The following is an 18,104-nucleotide window of genomic DNA, read 5'->3' on the forward strand; positions in this document are numbered from 1 at the left end:
GGATCAGACACAACAAAATCAATCTGGCTTGGTCAATGAGAAGGAGTTCAGACAAAATCAAAAAGCCTTCTACATCTGTAGGTACATAATATGGGAAATATTTGAGATGCTACAGGTCAGTGGCATAGTCCAATTTATTTAAAGGGCCATCACAACTTTGCCCTTTCTACTGGCTTGAATCTCACCAGATGCAATTGCATCACCTTGCAGCTGGAACAAAGCCATACCCCTGCCCCAGACTGATGAAGTACCTTCGTTTTACCCAACTGCCATTCTTTCTTGCTGCTGTCATAGGTCTGAAGAAAGCCTGCACATACAGCTTTGCTGTTGTCTGAGAAACTTGGCCCCTTCACCAGCATCTTGTACCTAAGAACAAAACAAAATCTCATGAGATTATGTATGACAGTAACCCGCCCCAATCTTTTAACTCTAATTATCCTCCTCCTCCCATTAGTCCTTCTTCCTCTGGGACCTCCCTTCTTCGTGTTTGCCTTCTAATTTGGAAATTTCCATCCCCCAACCTTTATCTGTTCCTACCACACTGGCAATTATTGTTGCAATCCCAGTAATAAAATACAAACTCAACAGTATTTTTCAGTAAAGAACAACTGTCTTTCTGAAACACGTGCTTTCATCAGACACAAGTTATTTTGTTCAGTATAGGGGTGGCATTTAATGCTCCAAGAGACAAAAGAAGCAATGTTCAATGCTCCATTCTAGCCTTAAACGTCAAGAAATCCTTTTGATGCAGCTAATTAAAAGAAATAATCAGTCTTTCCAATATTAATCATCCACTATGCTGTCCATTAAAATTTGCTTCAGCCTGCCAGATTAAAGGTTTTAAGTATGATATTTTCTTCTTACATATTATGACCAGATGGGTTTCACAGCATCACACAAGCAAATCTATGGCAAAGCCACAGAAAAAAAAAAAAAAAAATTAAAAATGGACCATCTGGCTATTTTTCCATTCTGACTTTTACACTAAAGGCAAGTCTCCAAAAGGTCTTCCAAATCAGTCTATGATATGGGCAATTAGGGCATGGTTAGAAAAACATCCCACGAATGATCCATATCAGTAACAGCAGTTATATAGGAAACAAATATATAGAATTGTATACCTTGGGGCTGTTACAGCATGTGGTACAATGATAGCAATTACCTGCTGAGAAAGTCCTGGAAAAGGCGCCGTATAGGGAAACCTGCTCTCCGAACCTTCACTGTCTCCAGCATCCCTGAATAGCGGAGCTGATTTAGCACCACATCTGGATTGAAGAGGTGCGGCGCCTAAATAATGATCCAGATTAAAAAACAAACAAAAAGAGAGACAGAATAAGTGCTGATCTTGATATTACTTCCTTGCTGACTTGAACAGCGACTGTTCCTCTGAGCACAGACAGTCACAGGTTGTATATCCGCTTCTCTGTAGAAAGTCAACCCTGCGTATTTGGGCATGCCAGGTGAAAAGGGGGAAGTTTGGGTCAAGGGGAAAGCAGTGTCACAACACTGCATGGTGCAGAGGAAGGGACGAAAGGGAGTTGGGCAGATCCTGAAAAAAAGCAGTCTGCAGACTGCTGTCATAGTCAGATCATGGCAGTAAAGCAATGATATAATGCATTAACACATACAAAATGCAGAACGTTGACTCGGTTCTCTTTGCCATCTCTCTCCAGTCAAACTGGAGACAAACTGCAAAATTCTTTTCTGGCATAAAACCCCCAGCAGGCTTTCCTTTGCCGTATCATACACAATTTCAAAACACACAAAGAAAACGATCAGTTCAGAGCTCCCCACCCAATCTAGTTAGCAGCATATCCTCCCGTCACAGTTCACAATACAAGCGAGAGCCAGCCTGCCTCTAAGCACTGTGACTTGCTCATAAAGTGTCCACCTCCTCTGTCTCAGAGCCAGGGGTCTGCAGGAGACGCTTCCTAACGCACAAGCCCTGCATTCCAGAACAAATTGTCTACAGGCACCACAAACAGGAATGATTGCTTCTTCTACCACAGCTCTGGGCTCTGCACAAGCCTGGTTCATCTTCCAGGCTTCATAAGCACCGAAAGAGGTGGGAATGGCTATATCATATCATACTCAGCATGCAGTCTTTTCATCTGATTACCAGAAGGAAGGTGTATTTTTCCTCAACTATAAAAAAGCTAGAAAGAAAAAAGGAAGGTGAGGGGGAACTGCTCTTATCCTCAGTTTGGACCATGATAGAGGTGCCTGTCAGGTGTTTGTGCAAGTGAGTGCTCATGAAGACCTGTCACATGCATACAATCTGCTGGAAGACAGACTTGCCTTTTCTGTATTTGGTTTGATACAGCGGATGAAGAATGGGTTGGAAGTACTAAGCGTGGCCATCAGGGAATGGAGAGAATCCTAAAAAGCAGGAAGACAAAACCCAAAGGATCAGTCACTACAGGAGGGAAAGAGACTACATTTGATGCAATAGGGTCTTCATGCAGCCCTCCCATTCCTAATGTCCTTTGACTGTGCCTACCAAAACTTCAATAACCCAGGAGATCCTTCCTGTCCAAAACATACCCACACAGTTAGTTTACTCTAACACTGTTCACGTGACCATCCTTGTTCTCAGAGTTGTATAATTGATGTTATTTTTACAAGTGTCTCAAACTTTAAATACAGGAAACTAAAACTGTGAAACTTACAGAAGGTTTGGAGACAATCTAAGGGGGTGAGATTCATACCTGCAAGGTCCCCCCAATAAGGTTTTATTGGAATTGCCACTCTACCTGTAAAAGATGTGGCCTAAAAGGACATGTACACTTAGCTAAAACACCAAACCAACATGAAAGATCAAAGAACCTCAAGAACCTCATATACTTAGCAAAGTATTCTTTTCCTCTGCCACCCTGCTCAGGCTTAGCATCTCACATTTTACACCAGACAGAAATCCTTGGGGCAGTGACACTTTTTTTAGCGCTACAAAATTCCTGCACATTTTCAGTGCTGGACACAAAACAAGGATGAATGACTCCTCTTGGCTGCAGGCCTTGCTTTACCCATCTGCTCCTCTCTAGAAGCCTGCTGCTCTCTTGGAAAACATCCTACCCTGAACTGGGAACTGACAGTTGGTCTGCGCCTCTGGGTGCCCATCTTCAGCGTCTCTTCACTGCAGCGGCTGCAGACTCTTTCAAAAAGGTCATAGATGAAGTCCAGCCTAAGGGAGAAGAAAAGAATTAAAGAAGATGCAAGACACCCACCACCTGTGAGACGATGGCTCTCATTCTCAGCGGCTGCCCTGTCCCAGTGTGAAGCACCTCATTTTTATTCCTGCTGTGCCACAGAGTGGCTGCAGGAGGCAGTTCAGCTGGGCACTTCAGTGAGGAAATTAATACTTTCCATGTGGCTGCCCAGACTCCATGGGCTGCCCTGTATGCCACACTCAGCTGCAAAGCCAGAAACCCCATCTCACGCTGTCAAGCAGGATATTACACAAAGGAAGATCTCCATTCTGCACTGGCTAGGACACTACCTTGAAGGTACTCCAGCTAGACTGTGCTGTCACACCCCTCCCCACCTAGCTCCCATGACATGCTCATGCAATTGCAACCACAGCTCTTCTGTGCCCAGAGGACTTGTAGATCTACCCTCAGTGTGGGTCAGCTCTGGGGAATCTTCCACCATTTTGCCACTCCTTACACAGTGGTGCTGGTTCTTACAAAGTTGCACAAAGTTCTCCAGCACTGCTTCTGCCAGTTTATTGTTATGACTGCTTCTAGCAGAATTTCCCTTTCTGGCTTGTTGAAAAACCCTGAGTCTTTCTATTACGCTGGACAATGATGACCACAATTCTGGCCTCAAGCCCTGTGGAAAATACTCCCCAGATGCCACTGTCCAAGTAAGGCAGCTACAAGCAGCTCGTACAGGTTGTTTCAAGGCTGCTCACAGTGCAAACTCCGCAGCAGGCTTCAGAGAAGATGCAATTCTGAAACAGTCTCATCAGGCTGGAGCCCAAAGGCAATACGTGGACTGTGGTAAGAGGCATATGGTAGAGTTGCTACTCAAAAACTGCTAGGGTCCGCCGTTATTAAATGCCGCTCTCCTCCTACTAGGCCCCACCTCTGTGTTCCAGACCTTGCTCAAAGTCAAAGTCAGCTCATTTCTCTAGGGTCGTGTTGCAGCACTGGGATATAATATTAGGGGCCATGCCCAGTCCCACAGCAAGGACCTAGTCTGGCTCAGGATAAGGATGGAAGCTCTCTGCTAACAAGCTGGCTGAAAAATAAGAGGCCTCTGTACAAAGGCTGGCATTTGACAGCATGGCAAAGAGCCTTGACTCATTCAGGGGCAAATTTGCCATTGTTGGGACAGGGAGGTAAGAGGAAGAAGAGGAAAGGGAGAAGAGGGGAGGCAGAAAACCAGCATTGCCTGGAGGGATTTCTCTTTCATGCTTTTATAGCTTTTTTCAAAACTGGGACAACAAGAGGGACTGATTAAATGTGTGCGTCATCTGACATCTCCAGCTCTCCTTTCTTTTGCCAGGACACTTAAGCACAAAGAGAAGAATGATAAAGAATAATGCCTGATGCTTGCACAGAAGCAACTGCTTTCCTTGGTCTGGTTATTACATGAATGTGGCTTAGTCCGGCCCAACAGATGTGGCCTCCTCACAAGCATAAGGGGGGCATACCTGCTGTCTTTCAGCATGTTTAAAACGTCATCTCGAAAGGTGTCTCTGTTCTTCTCCAGAAAGCCTCTCACATCATATAGCACCTGCAACGCAGACAGATCCACTAGAACGGTGCCGTACAAATCATTAATCACTTCTACATTAACATGCCAATGTACAAGACATCCAGCAGAGCTACACAGTAACGCTGCAGGCATGTGCCAAGATCTGAATTTTTGGGGTCAAAGAGCTCCAGAGCTCTGCAGTTACCAGCAAGAAAGTGGCTTTTAGCCATCAATTGAAAAAAAACCCCAACAACCAACAGAAACAAAACCACAAAAAACCCTCAAAAACAGGAGCTAAGTGAAACAGCTGCAGAGATTTGCCTGGGGTGCAGGGGGTGGGGAAATCCTCTGCAAGGTGTGAGGCACTCCATTCACTTCAGGAAATACTAACTATGCTACCCAGTGCCCTGACCTCCCAACCACTAGAGCTCAGCAGATATGATTCTAGAAGGAGGTTAGCTCTTCTTTAGTGTGCAAGTGCCCTCCGTTGACACACCTCCATCTGCTCCGTATCTCTCCACAACAAAGAGTAGCATTTAACCTTGAAGGCTTGGAGACCTTTTCCTTTTTGCAACAGCTATTTTGCCTTTTCTCCTCCTCCCCAAAAGTCAAATTTTCCTTCTGAATTTTACTTTGGGTTTGTTTGTTTGTGAATGTCCAAGGAAAGACAACATGAATAACAGAAATAAGGAGGAGTTTATCCCCCAAACCAAAAGTTACCTGAGAAACTCAAACAAACATCCAAGCTGGAGAATATAGTAATGGAGAATAACATGGTATGTTAAGCCCATCACACTCCCTGTGCTCTGGTATGGGGCACTAACTATGCAGAAACACACAGCTCAGAGATATTCTTGATTTTTGGAATCTAAAATCCAGGACCTCAAGCCCAAGATACACCAAGCAACTCACAGATACACCATGAACACCTACCTCCCCAGCATAATGTCTTATGCCAAACTGATGGTCTGTTACCCGAGGCTTCACATAGTAGTGGTTGCTCTAAAAGGAAAGAAAAAGAAGACTTCTTATAATGCCAGTGTATGAACAAATAGGCTTAGTCAGGAACTCTGCCATGACTATGACAATGCTGGGATGGGCAACGACCTTAGCTGTTGCAGAGCCCGACCACATCTGCTGCAGCTATCTGCAGCTACATTACAAATATGTTATTCCAGTAAGATGGAAAAATCCAGCCCTTCAAGGCATTCGTCATGTCAGCAAGGGCTTGCAGAATCAAGGTTGGGCAGGCATGCCATGGATGAAATGTTAATTCTTGCGTGTCTGACACCTGAGGAGACTGGGCTCCACACAAACCACGTGGTGCAGGACACAGGATCAGGATGCAGGGAAGATGGCAGCTTTGCAGAACACCCACGCATCTTTTCTTTGTCAAAGGAAATGTCATACCAATCTCCTGTCTTCCTTTATATTTCATCCCTTTTTGCACCTCTCTCCCCCTTTTTTCAATATGCATTTTTCTTTTCTCTTACTAGCTGTTCTACACTCTCATTTTCCCCCTCCTTTCTTTGTTCTCTGAAAACCATTAACTATGTAAGAACAGCCATGCTGCTTGAGACCAATGGTCCATCCAGCTGAGTATTCTGCCTCCAGCAGTGGCTATGGAGGGCAGAATAAGAACAAGATAAGTAAATGATACTTTCATCCTAATACTCTCTCAAACTCCAATTACTTTCATGAGGTCTGCCTAATTAGTAACCCCAAGTGGATTTCTCTTTGAAATACTTGCCCATTCCACACCTGAACCCATGCAGACTTCTTGCATCCAGACTGTCCTTTTGCAGGGAGCTCTCAACCAACCGTACAGGGAACTACAGCTGGTTGGTTTTCAGCCTGGCTCCCATTAGTGCCATTTGTCTTCTATGGGCCATACGTGACTTTTAAACCCATCGCATCCTCCCCAAGTCATCTTTTCTCCACGCTGCAGGGTCCCTTCGGCATAGTTTTCCATAACATGGAAGCTGTCCCAGACCTGTTGTTTACCAGATCTGATAAAACCCCTTCTTGAGTGGAGGAGCCCAGTGGTGTACACTGCTCAAAGTGCAGGTGATCCATGCATTATACAGTGCCATAACAATGTTTTCTGCTTTCATACTGTTTCTTTCCTAGGAATTTTTAATACTCGATCTGGATTTTTTATTACTACTGAGCACTGTGCTGATGTTTCCATGGAACTATCCATCACAGCCTCTGTCTGGGTCTTGCTCCTGAAGAGCAGCAACCAGCTCAGGGCCCATCATTTCAGATGTGAAACCGGGACTGTTTTCTTCAGACACACCATTTTACATTTATCTACACTGCTTTTCATCTTCATTTTACAGCCCAATCAGTCTCATAAGGCCCCTCTCAGTCCAGCCTTGCCCCGTGAATTGTCAGAAAACTGCCACCTCAGTGCTCATACGAGAGTCTTACAGGCCTCCCTCCACTGAAGTCACGGGCCATTTACATTCTGTGAATTTACCCCAATAGAGAAATAAGGATTACAGACCTACAATTTCCTGGAATACTTTCTAAAAATTAAAATAATTTCCTGCCTTCTCAGAGACAAGTACTAAGAAAATTTTAAGGAAGAAAGATGTTGCACAATCCTGTTAGTAATTCAGCTCTTTCACCTTCAAGTTCTCTTAGCGGTATTGGGTGGATGGCTTCTGATCCTGATAATTTGTTAGTGCTGTTGAGAACTTTTTCATTGCCTTCTTTCCTTTTCATATTGATCCCATTTCCTTGCTCTTCTCTTTCCCCAATCCAGTCATCTTTTTCCAGCCACAGACTTCCCTCTCTTCCACTCCAAACATGACTGTTACTGACTCTCTCATGTGCATTGGGACCCTCCTCTCCCCTCCCTCTCTACCAACCCCTTATATTTCATCCATGCCTACAACACTTCTGGTTCCTTCTCCCATCTCCCCTATTCCTCTTCTCCCCAGTTGTATCTGAGGTCATATTCTCTCAAATCCCAGCTCTGTGCTTCTCCTCCTTAAGCCTATTGCAATCCACAGAAAACACAGAGAAGAGGGCTTGTTCTCTCATCATGTCCTCCAGGCTTTCTAGCAACGCTGGCTGGATGCCTTCCAGTGCTCTTCCAGCCAGCACTAAAGACTTTAACTGGTACAAAACCCACTTTCACCTTCAAAAAATGCAAACCCTAGAGCACTATCTACTTCATCATTCCTCCCTCCACTGCAAGTCCTCAGCCTCTTCCATCTTTTGTAAGCTCCCTAGGGTTCCATGTTAACTGCTATCCCCTCAAAGCAGACAGGTGACACTATGAACAGCTTAATGAAAAGGCTACTCGATGCACAGAAATCACCAAATATAGCAACCAAAATGTTATGGGGCACAAGGGAATGCAAAATAATGCTGACAGTCTCATGCTGCTGTACAATAAACCACAGGTACCTTCTTACCAAGGGAACTGCATTCTGGTCTGATTATTTATCTCAGAAGAGAATAGAGAAAAGATGTAGAGGAATTCAGAGATAAACAGCAGAAAGAAAGAGGAGCTTTGAAATTTCTCCATTTGGAGACAAACTGAAGAGGTTGGGACAGTTCAGAAAGAAAATTCAAAAGAAGCTATGTATTAAAAATATTCGTAAGTTCTACATTAAAAGTTAACAAAATACCAACAACAATAAAAAATTAAAAAAGCAAATCGAGCATTCTCATATACCTTGACCTGCAATACAAGGGAAAGCCACAGCGGACTAAAATGAATGCATCAATTTAAACCTAAAGAAAGGAAATATTTCCACAAAACTATGTGTAAGTAGCCAACCAGACATCATTGCTATTGTATTCAATTTGTAGTCATGAGCATTACTAGCAGAGTTAGATGCAAATATGAAAAATTAGAATATCTGCATCTATGCTAATTAGAAAAAAAAAGTCGGATAAAGTATACAAATTTGTATGTTTTCAGGCTTGCATGAAGCCTGAATCAGAGGACTAGGAAACATATTAGCTGACAATGTTCTTACTAAAGTAGTAAACTATTCCATAAGTCCCTGCTACAGGTTTTAATTTGCTTTGTTTGCATTCTGTTTACTGTTAAGATGACCAGTGTTGGCTGTACCAGAGACAGGGTAAGAGATTGTTACAGTAATCTCACTGTGGTTTCTGTGTCCCCAGGATAACTTTCTGACGTGCATGAAAAAGCCCTTCTGCTCCTTTGTCCAGCATACAAGAAAGAGGAGGAAAGAATTTAATTAATTAGGAACAATAAGAGAGCTTTCATTAAAAGTCAGGAGGCAAAAGCCATCCTCAGCCCCAGGAGACAGAGATTTGACGTGCTCTGGAGCAGATTCCTGTGAGTCAGCTGGCAGGAGAAACCCATGCACACTGTGCAGCCGCATCCTGTGCCTGGGGTGCTGCCTCGTGTCCTGTCGCAGACCAACAGAACCTGACCTCCATCCCATGCAACAAATTCAGATCTCCTCTACCCACAGCCTGTGGAATGCACACTCCCTCCCTCTGTGTGCACAAGAGACCATTTTCAGGTTTCTTCACATATTACTTTTGTTCAGTACAGCTTTATTAAACACTTACAGGTTCGGGCCTAAGGCCTTTTAAATTTCCTGCATAAAGCACATATTTTACATCAACAAAACCTTCACTTTTGGTTTTGAAATGCTGATGGGGCTAACATACTGATCATTTGCCTGCCAGGTTATTTTCTTACTTACCACATGCTGGCTGTGAAGTTTTTCCAGAAGGGTGTTGTCTGTGCCTTTGGGGAATCTACTCTCTTCATTCACCAAAGCCAGTAGACCCAGTTTCTACAGCCAAACAAGAGACGGACTTTTACAGTCAGCAAAAGCTCTAACTAAATAGCACCAAGCCAAGAACTGGAGATCTGGACAGCACATTCAGCAATTACCCCTGAGTTATACCCAGCAAAGCTTGAGCTGAAAGCAGAATTCTGGCCAGTCAATGCATTCAGCAAGCAGAACGTAAGGAGAGATAATTTATAAAAAATTCACATGAAGGTTTTACTTAAGGTCTGCTCCCTGTCTAAAACTATGACACCCTCCCCAAGCCCACTCTCAACAATGAGCAGAGATCTGCTTTCTTTGAGCCGGGACTGTGGCTAGAACAGCTCATACTTTTACCAGGTCACGATAGGAAGAGGATCTCAACAAGTACCTGTTTTTAAAACCAGGAAACCCCAGGGAAGGTCAAGACAACCAGCAGTCCCCGCTGTGATCCCTGGGAACTGTCATAGATAACTGCTCACCTTCTCGATAAGGTCCAGGCACTCTGCATTATCCATCCAGTCAATGGCTTCCCAGTTTATCCCTTCCCTGACAGTCAAGAACAAACAGAAGAAAGATGTGAAATGCAAGATCCAATGCCCTGAGATGCAGGAGAACAGAAGTAGCTGAGCACAGCAGCTGTCCCAGGACTCAAGATGACTTGCAGAAATTAGGCTTTGCCATGGCTGAGGAAAAAGAATAAGGACACACAATGCACTGCTAACACAAGGAGATGGAAGTAGGAGACAGCCTTTCTTATCCATCCCAGTGATTTGGACTGATGCTCATCTCGTAGTCATTGAGCAAATTCCACACCAAGCATTAAAATTGTAGTTGCTCTCAGTTGCTCTTTCAGGAATGATGACTATCAGCCCAAGTGGTGGTGATGATGGACAGTTTGCTACACAGCTTCAAGAGTTAACTGCTGACTCACCAATCTGGAAAGCTGGCCTGAAGCACATCTGCCAGAAGACTGAACCACAAATTCATAGGCCCACCAGAAGAAGAGACAGGAGCAGCTTTTCAGGGAGAGTTTCGAAGAGGATGACACAGATAAGCTTTGGCCTGGCATGCAGGGGCCCTACAGGGTGACCCTGCATCTTTCAGAATGGGAGCTGATGTAGGTACAGCAGTGCGATAAGCATGCTTTGAAAATTATCCATGAAGTACTGTAAATCTGTGCTGAATGTGTTTTCCCCCCTCTTACCACCTTCTTACACTCCCATAATACTGGCCATTTCTGGTTTCAGAATTCAGAGAAGCCTGGGAATAACTCTTGCTCAGGAATCCAAGGAAGACTACAGGCTATGTGTGAAGCTACTTACTGACATTCTGATACAGACACCTTTCAGGTGAAGGCTAGCATTTTGAAGATAGTGAAGCTGTTATCTACAAACCCGTCAGTCTAGGCTTCATACTTTCAGGTTCAAAGCATTCAGAAACCTGTGGGCAACAGTTGGAAGCAACAAACTGGAATAACTTCTGAAGAATGGAAAGAAGTATCTATCCCCCACAGGGAACGGAATATCTTATTGACTTAATGACAAAAAATATCAGTTCACATTGTTTCAGATTTTTGCAACAATGGGTGTCGGAAAGGCCGTATATTTTTACAAAAAGACCTCTTGGATTCCTTCTAAGAGCAAGAAGACCTTCCAGAATTGAAGGGAGCAGGGTTTTCTGAAACAAATCAAATCACAAATGAATCAAACTGTCTCTAGTGCCACAGACCCCTTGTGTAGTCGAATGAAGAAATACATGGAGCTACTTACTAAACCAGAGGAAGCAGAGCTGATACTGTGAAAGATAAGCTTTAAGCACATCACCCTAGAATAACTTGATGAGTAGTCAATAATAAAATGCTCTTGTTCTTTCCAAAGTTCAACCACAGAACCTAAACTCCTATGCAATCATCAGGAAAAAATCTTTTGTCACTATGATACCATTCTTAACACAAGCTTCCTGCAATGGTGGAATTGGCCTGAGAAGTGAGTACATAAATAGCCCTGCAGTTTTGTAATCTTTAGAATTTCATGAATTGCCTATTCAGCTGTCTCCCTTTACAAGGCTGCTCTCATTTGCCCTCACTGACCCTATTCAATTGCTTCATTCACAAACATAAAGGCTTCTGTTTCAGAGCAAGAACTGAAGTATTTGTCTAGCAGCCTTCTCTAGAAGCAGAAATACTCTAGAACACCTCAGGTACTTCACGAAATACAAGCCAATATGAAGCCCACAGAAGAGAAACAGCTGTGCAGAAGGCCCCATGCTCTTTATGCTCAGGAAACAGCCTGATTTAAATCTTGTTGAGGAAAAGAGCCCTTTTCACAGCATAGGAATCTCTACAACAGAAAGAGCTGTCAGATATCTAATCCTCTATCTTTAGGGGCTTTACTTTTTGCACACCAGGATTCCACCTGCATAACACCACCACTATGTTGGGTAAATCATTACTGAAGTCAGTAATAAGGCAGTGACCGTGTGTTCTAATGGGTTAAAGCCCAAGATCTTCCCATTCAGCTGAGAGATAGAAGGGAATCTGGACTTTCTAAATACTACAAGGGAGAAAGCTTTTGCTTGGAGACAAGTGACCTATACTGGCAAAGCACGTGGACAGCGCTTACAGAGACACATCCACAGTCAGGGTTGCACCAAGGCCCAGCTGCCTCTCCTGCCTTAGCAGTAGAGACTGAACAGCACAAAGGAGGAATGATGTCCTCCATTCTACCACCTATGAAAGTAATAGGGGCCTCGCTTCCTCCATCTGTCACCTGTTGTACTCCAGCTGCTCCAAGGAGAAGATGTGTTTGTTGAAATATTCCTGGAGTTTCTCATTTGCATAGTTAATGTTAAACTGCTCAAAACGATTCACCTGTAAGAAGAAACAAAGGTTATAGAACTTAACATTCTTGTCCCTGGGCTCTAAAAGAATCTGTAATAGCGATGGGGAAGGTGCCAGGCCTGGAATAAAGCCAGAGGACATGGAGGCAAGGGGTGTCAGATGGACATGAGGAGGACAGTATGGGGAGGTCCACTAGGAGGACAGCTTTTGTAGCTCTTGCAGGGTTAATTCATTAGGCCTAAATGGTAGTAAAGGATGCTAAAGACAACCACATTTCTTCTTCTTAGGAAGAAAGAAATATAATTCCCTATGTGTAAGGTCACCGGGCTTTCTCTTCTGTGAAATATCTGAGCAGTCACTATGTGGCTGTTCAACATACATCCCTCATCAGTGGCAGTCAGAAGCATTACACACAGGATTCTCAACACAAGGCAAAACAGATGTAAATAAACAACGTGCATGTAGGAGTTGGACATTTAATTTGTATACAAGTCAAAAATTCAATATTATGTATCATAGCACATCTGCTTAGGGTCTGTGTCACAAACCAGACCTTGAACATCAGCCTACATGAATACAGGTGGCAGAAATGGGCAGCTAAATATATCTTGCTGCTTCCAGGGGGAAGTGGCAGTGTAGAAATCCCAGGATGCCTATGCTAACCTAAACAGGATACAAATGAACCAAAATTCCTTCCTATATGCACTGACATCTCCAAAACCAACCCACCCTGCAAAAGAGAAAATCCTGACCTGAAAGTTCTCGAAGCCAAAGATATCCAGGATGCCCACAGACTTAAAGTTTTCCTTGCCTTTGATCTTCGTATTAATCTTGCTAATGAGCCATGAAAAACACTGGGAATAGAGCGCCATAGAGAGGGAGTCCCTGGAGTCAGCTGCCTGTAAATACAGAGAGAAAAAATGAGTCACAGGGAGAAGAGAAGGCATAAGAGGCACCACAAATCTCTATGGGACTTTAGGTTCCTCCACTCCTCTTCAGACATCTCAGCCTCTGTACTGGTTGTGTAACGGTGCAGTAATTATATGTACAGTCAACATTCAAGTTTGCAAATATCCCAGCCACACACAGATGTACCATGTATGACCTTTGGGTAACTGAACTTGAGAGGCTGAAGGAAGTAGCAAAATCACTGACATCTTTTGGAACAAGTGCTGGGGCAGGGAAGGTGGCAAAATACCTCGTGACTAAGCCTGCAGCAGTCATTTGCATCACCTGAGCCAACATTTGCAGTGACAGGCAAGGTATTTCAGTTCACTACTCCTATTAGAGCTGTCAAATGGGTGTCCTCAATTTTTCAAAAACTGGTAGGGCACGATTTAATAGAGTATTCTGTCACCTAGTTACCCTCAAAAATTCCCTCTCCAAAACTTTCCTGCAAACAGCATTATCTTACCGGAAGCCAGGTAGGTGGGCCAACAGCCATGACACATGCCCCAGAAGAGCATGGGTTGAAAGACCTTTCTGGAGCTGACCCAACATCCTATGCCGTGATCATAACTAAGTGTCATAGGTGAAAAAAATAACTTAAATTGTGATCACTAACAGGCATTAGATAATTGGGTGTATGTAAGTGTGTGGATGAATGTCCAACATCAAACTTCTGAAATCTCGAGCAAAAGCCTGCTACCTGATAGCTGTAACAGGAATGGGCTGGCTGTAAATTTTGATAACACTTGGACTAAACAAAAGTGGCATGCCCCAAATCCTCCAATTAATAAAGAGACATGAGACAGAACCACAAATTAAGAAGCTGATCACACGCTGTCCTTCTGCACATACACTATTTAGACAGGGAAACTAGGGCTTAGGGTTCTGGAAAGAAGAGAAGGCCAAAAATAAGGGCTCCCAAAAAGAAGACATGATCCCAGAGAGGAGAAAAAGGGGCCAGGAAAGAAGACAGCAAAGATCTTGACTGGAAGAAAGATGCTGGAAGTGGGGAAAGATCCTGGAGATCAGAGACATGTGGAGACAAATGTCAGGGTATGCCCAAGGACCTTGGCTGGTAGTTCCCGAGACTGGTAACTGGAAGGAGCTACGCAACATGAACCAACACAACTTTCTGCCCAACTCTCCAGGACGAGCAGCAATCTCCAACTGGGAAAAGAAATTGACATCTAATGAACATAATGCTGATGGGTGAGTGAGAAAATATGTGAAATAATCAAGTAGGGTAAAAGCTATAATCTTGTCATTTCATAAATAAACCTCAGTATCTAGATCAATTACAGGTTGTTTACTCTGTTTTGCCTGTGACACCAGGGTAACTCCTTCAGTAGGGCTAGCAATGACAGAGATCTTCTAAATGCACCTTTACCCTCTTCAGTTTTGCAAGCCTGAATAACGTGATCTCTCCTGTTCTGCTTTGCTAATGGCACAGGCCAACTGCCTCTGAATCCTCCCAGCCCCTCTCAGAAGGCTTCTGAGGCTCAGCCTGCAAGATCCTCCTTTTCACCCAATCTCACTGTTTTTCTCCTCCCTTCTGTTCCTGGGTAGTATCTCCTCTCCAGCATCCCAAGGCCAAGGACACACAACAACCTCCCTTCTCCACAGAAGAGAACATTTCAAAGCATGGGCACACGCACACCTTTTCTGGGTATTTCTTCTGACCATCAGATGGTCTGTCTTATTAGTTGGGACTGAGAATGCCCTCAAGGCCATATCTCTGGCCACACAGTAAGTTGGACTCATTTTCCAGGAACAGGAATTCCCCATCCAGCTGTAAGCAAAGCCACTTTCCCCACAATATGGCTCAAATGAGATCCTCAAAGGCTCCTTTCACACTCCCAGCTTTGCCCGCCTTCAGGCCAGTTCATCCATTCAGCCCACTGAAATGTCAAAGCTCAGATGGGTAACGGGCCCATTACACAATGAGAAATCCCTGGCAGCTATATCAATGCATTCCCGCAACAACAAGTGGGAATAGGCGGGCACAGTACATGAGGGCTTAAGCAGGAACAGTCTTTACAGGCCCAGTGTTCAGTGCAACAGGCTCACCTAGTGAAGACAGTTAAGTAGTAGCACCCACTCGCTATAATGATTTTCTTGCAGCCTTCGTATTTCACTGGCCTGCAGGCAAAAGTGTGGGGTCCAACACACACAAATGTCAGGAATAGCTACGCTATCAGGGAAAGCTCTGTTCAGGGAGAGTCTTGTAAATCCTGCAACTGCGCACTGTTGCTCTGGACTGCATGGAGTGTCTCTGGCATTATTTGTTATCCATCCTTGTGCGCTGGTATAGAAAGATGTGGCTTATTTAGGACAGACAGCTGAGAAGAGAAACTGTGGTACTGGTTACTGAGGATATCTACCACAGACTATAGGCTGAAAAATAATTTTCACACAATTTCATTGCAAAGAAATGTCCCAGACTATGAAAAAACGATACCATTTCTTAAAGGCAAAGGTTAGTTTGTGATATATTAGCAGGCGTGTTCGCAGCAAGAAAAGAAGCGACTACTCTGCTGTAATGAGCGCTGCTGAGACTTCAGCTTGAATACGGTGTCCAGTTATAGGCACTCCACTTCTTGAAAGATGTGGGAAAACAGAGACAGAAGAAGAGATTTACAAAAATACTTACAAGGAAACATTAAAGGAACTGAATTGTTTAGCTTAGAAAAGAGAACACCACGTGAAAAACTTCACAGATCCGGAAGCTTGTAAGGTGGAAAGCTGGAATGCCAAAGGTAATTAAATATGAGGAAAATCTTTTCAGCTCCAGACTCCACTGCAGCTAGGGCAGGATACCTAAAGAGGCTGTGAAATTCCTTCCATGGGAAATCTGAAGAAAAGTTAGACAGACATCTGTCAGAGAGAGCGTAGTAACTCTGGTTTCTTTGCCAATGTAGGGGTTGGATTGATAACCCTCTGCAGTCCATGCCAGTACAAGATTTCCATTACAGATGTTCATTTGGCTATAACATGATGATGCTTCCATCCTAGTAATATTATTCCTTGTTTCCCGGTGTCTTGCATTTTATTGATGACAGACGATTGTCTAGACTTATCTGTGCATGGACCTAAAACACCAAGAGTGCCCTCAAGTGATCAGCAACACCACAAGTGAAGGTTAGTAGGCACAACACTGTAAGGAACCACAGAGAAATGTAATAGATAAGCAGGACTGGCTCCAGCATGCAGTGTAAGTTCAGAAGATGAGAACTACATATCAGTTTATTTGGTCCTTCTTTACGCTTGTGTGTGGATACACAAAGAAGCTACTGTGGGGTAAGAACCCCACATTTGGCGGATGTTTCGTGGTGACTGTGTGCAGGCTTTTATCTTCTAGTAAATGCAGTGTAACCTGGGAGTTCTGCAAGGTAAAAGCATGCATGCATGCAATTACCACAAAGCATTTGATGTACCTTCTGCACAACGGAAGCATGACCAATTCCTGGTGAGCGAAGCTGACTTAAAACCAGTATTGTGCATTGCCATTTGCAAGTGAACTCCCCTGTAAAGCCTAAAAAGCAGAGTCAACACTGGGACCTGAACTACCAATAAGGGCAAAATACTTGAGGACACAGGTGAGCACCTAGGGCGCGTTAAGAGGAAAGACTAAACTTGAATGGATGACAGAAGAGGGAGACAGAGGGCCTGGAAATGCAGAAGAGGCAGAAGCAGTAGCATACACTAGGACACTTACCTGCTCCACAGTGAGGGGGGAGCTGATCTCTTCCCCGCGCAGAATCATGGACCTCTGTGTCAGTACTTCAGAAAGTTGAAAGGCGTCTAAACCCAGGAGGTCACTGGCAATATTCAGCACTAATAACAAAGGAGGACACACTTTTTACTCCTGCATGGATCCCCATCACTCATGGGAGATCCATATTCTGCAGCTCAGTGAGGAAATCCCAGGGACTCCTAAAAGGCATGTGACTAAACCTCAGCACAAAACACACTCCCCTTTACTTAATTCTCTTTGGCATACTCAAAGCTGTAAGCTCACATATTCAGTCTGAGGCAAGGGCAGCACCCATTATGGGCCGCTCACGTAAGTCAGCCTTTCTGCTGACAACAGGAAGAGCAAAGCACTGCGTAAAGCTCAGCACCAGCAAAATATTTATTAAATGAGAAGATATGTTTTCCTAAAGGCACAATAGTGCAGTCTGAGCGTGGGATTGCTAAACTTGGATGTCAAAAAGAGAAGCAATTAACTTAAGACTTGAAGCACTTGTGATATGTATTTATTGCTTCTGTCTGTTTAGGGATTCACTTTACCGGACCAGCTCAGACTGGATAACTGTAACAGAGTGCACGCTAGTAGATGCCTCAAAGGAAGATGTGGGGAAGTCTGTTAACAGACTACTTTTATCTCAAACTCCCCCTTGTTCCTATTTCTTCCTGCTCTTTCAGTGCAAAAGAGAAACTGTGAGACTGTGGACACAGTCTGAGAGTATCCAGGAGAACAAATGGGTCACAAGGGCCACAGCCAAACTAAATCATACCAGTGCTCTGGAGCCATGCCTCCTGTGGCAGTGCTTTTGCAGGGTTAAACTGCAGGGAACCTGCTGGCAAAGACACTGCAGACCAGCACAGCAGAGGGGGAAAGGACAACGGACTGAGCTTTACTGGGGGCCTTACGGGGCTTTGCGTGGTCTACCAAGTTGCTAGGGTCCCACTTACCTGCTTTTGTTGTCACTTGGGCCCCGCCAGCTGTCATGAATTCAACGTTTCCCAAATGAAGCGTGCCAGAAAGAAGTTTGAAGATGTCTCTGATTTCTTCAGTGCTGAAGTCCACCACCTTCATGGCAGTCTATGCAAAATGTTGGCTA

General features: G+C 44.1%; 1 protein-coding gene across 1 annotated transcript in view; it reads right to left on the reverse strand.

The window, feature by feature from the left end:
- LOC126040990 (unconventional myosin-X-like) overlaps positions 1-18,104 on the reverse strand; it is a 98,002-nt gene that overhangs the window by 42,785 nt on the left and 37,113 nt on the right. Inside the window, exons 10-21 of the mRNA XM_049806159.1 lie at positions 17,956-18,085; positions 16,976-17,094; positions 13,065-13,211; positions 12,242-12,342; positions 9,953-10,019; positions 9,402-9,494; positions 5,632-5,700; positions 4,655-4,737; positions 3,073-3,181; positions 2,299-2,379; positions 1,163-1,287; positions 252-366 (exon numbers count right to left, since the gene is read on the reverse strand). Coding sequence (XP_049662116.1) covers positions 252-366; positions 1,163-1,287; positions 2,299-2,379; positions 3,073-3,181; positions 4,655-4,737; positions 5,632-5,700; positions 9,402-9,494; positions 9,953-10,019; positions 12,242-12,342; positions 13,065-13,211; positions 16,976-17,094; positions 17,956-18,085 — 1,239 coding nt within the window. The remainder of the gene's footprint in view (positions 1-251; positions 367-1,162; positions 1,288-2,298; positions 2,380-3,072; positions 3,182-4,654; positions 4,738-5,631; positions 5,701-9,401; positions 9,495-9,952; positions 10,020-12,241; positions 12,343-13,064; positions 13,212-16,975; positions 17,095-17,955; positions 18,086-18,104) is intronic.

This window comes from Accipiter gentilis, chromosome 1, assembly GCF_929443795.1.
Source record: "Accipiter gentilis chromosome 1, bAccGen1.1, whole genome shotgun sequence".
Classification (NCBI taxonomy): domain Eukaryota; kingdom Metazoa; phylum Chordata; class Aves; order Accipitriformes; family Accipitridae; genus Astur; species Astur gentilis.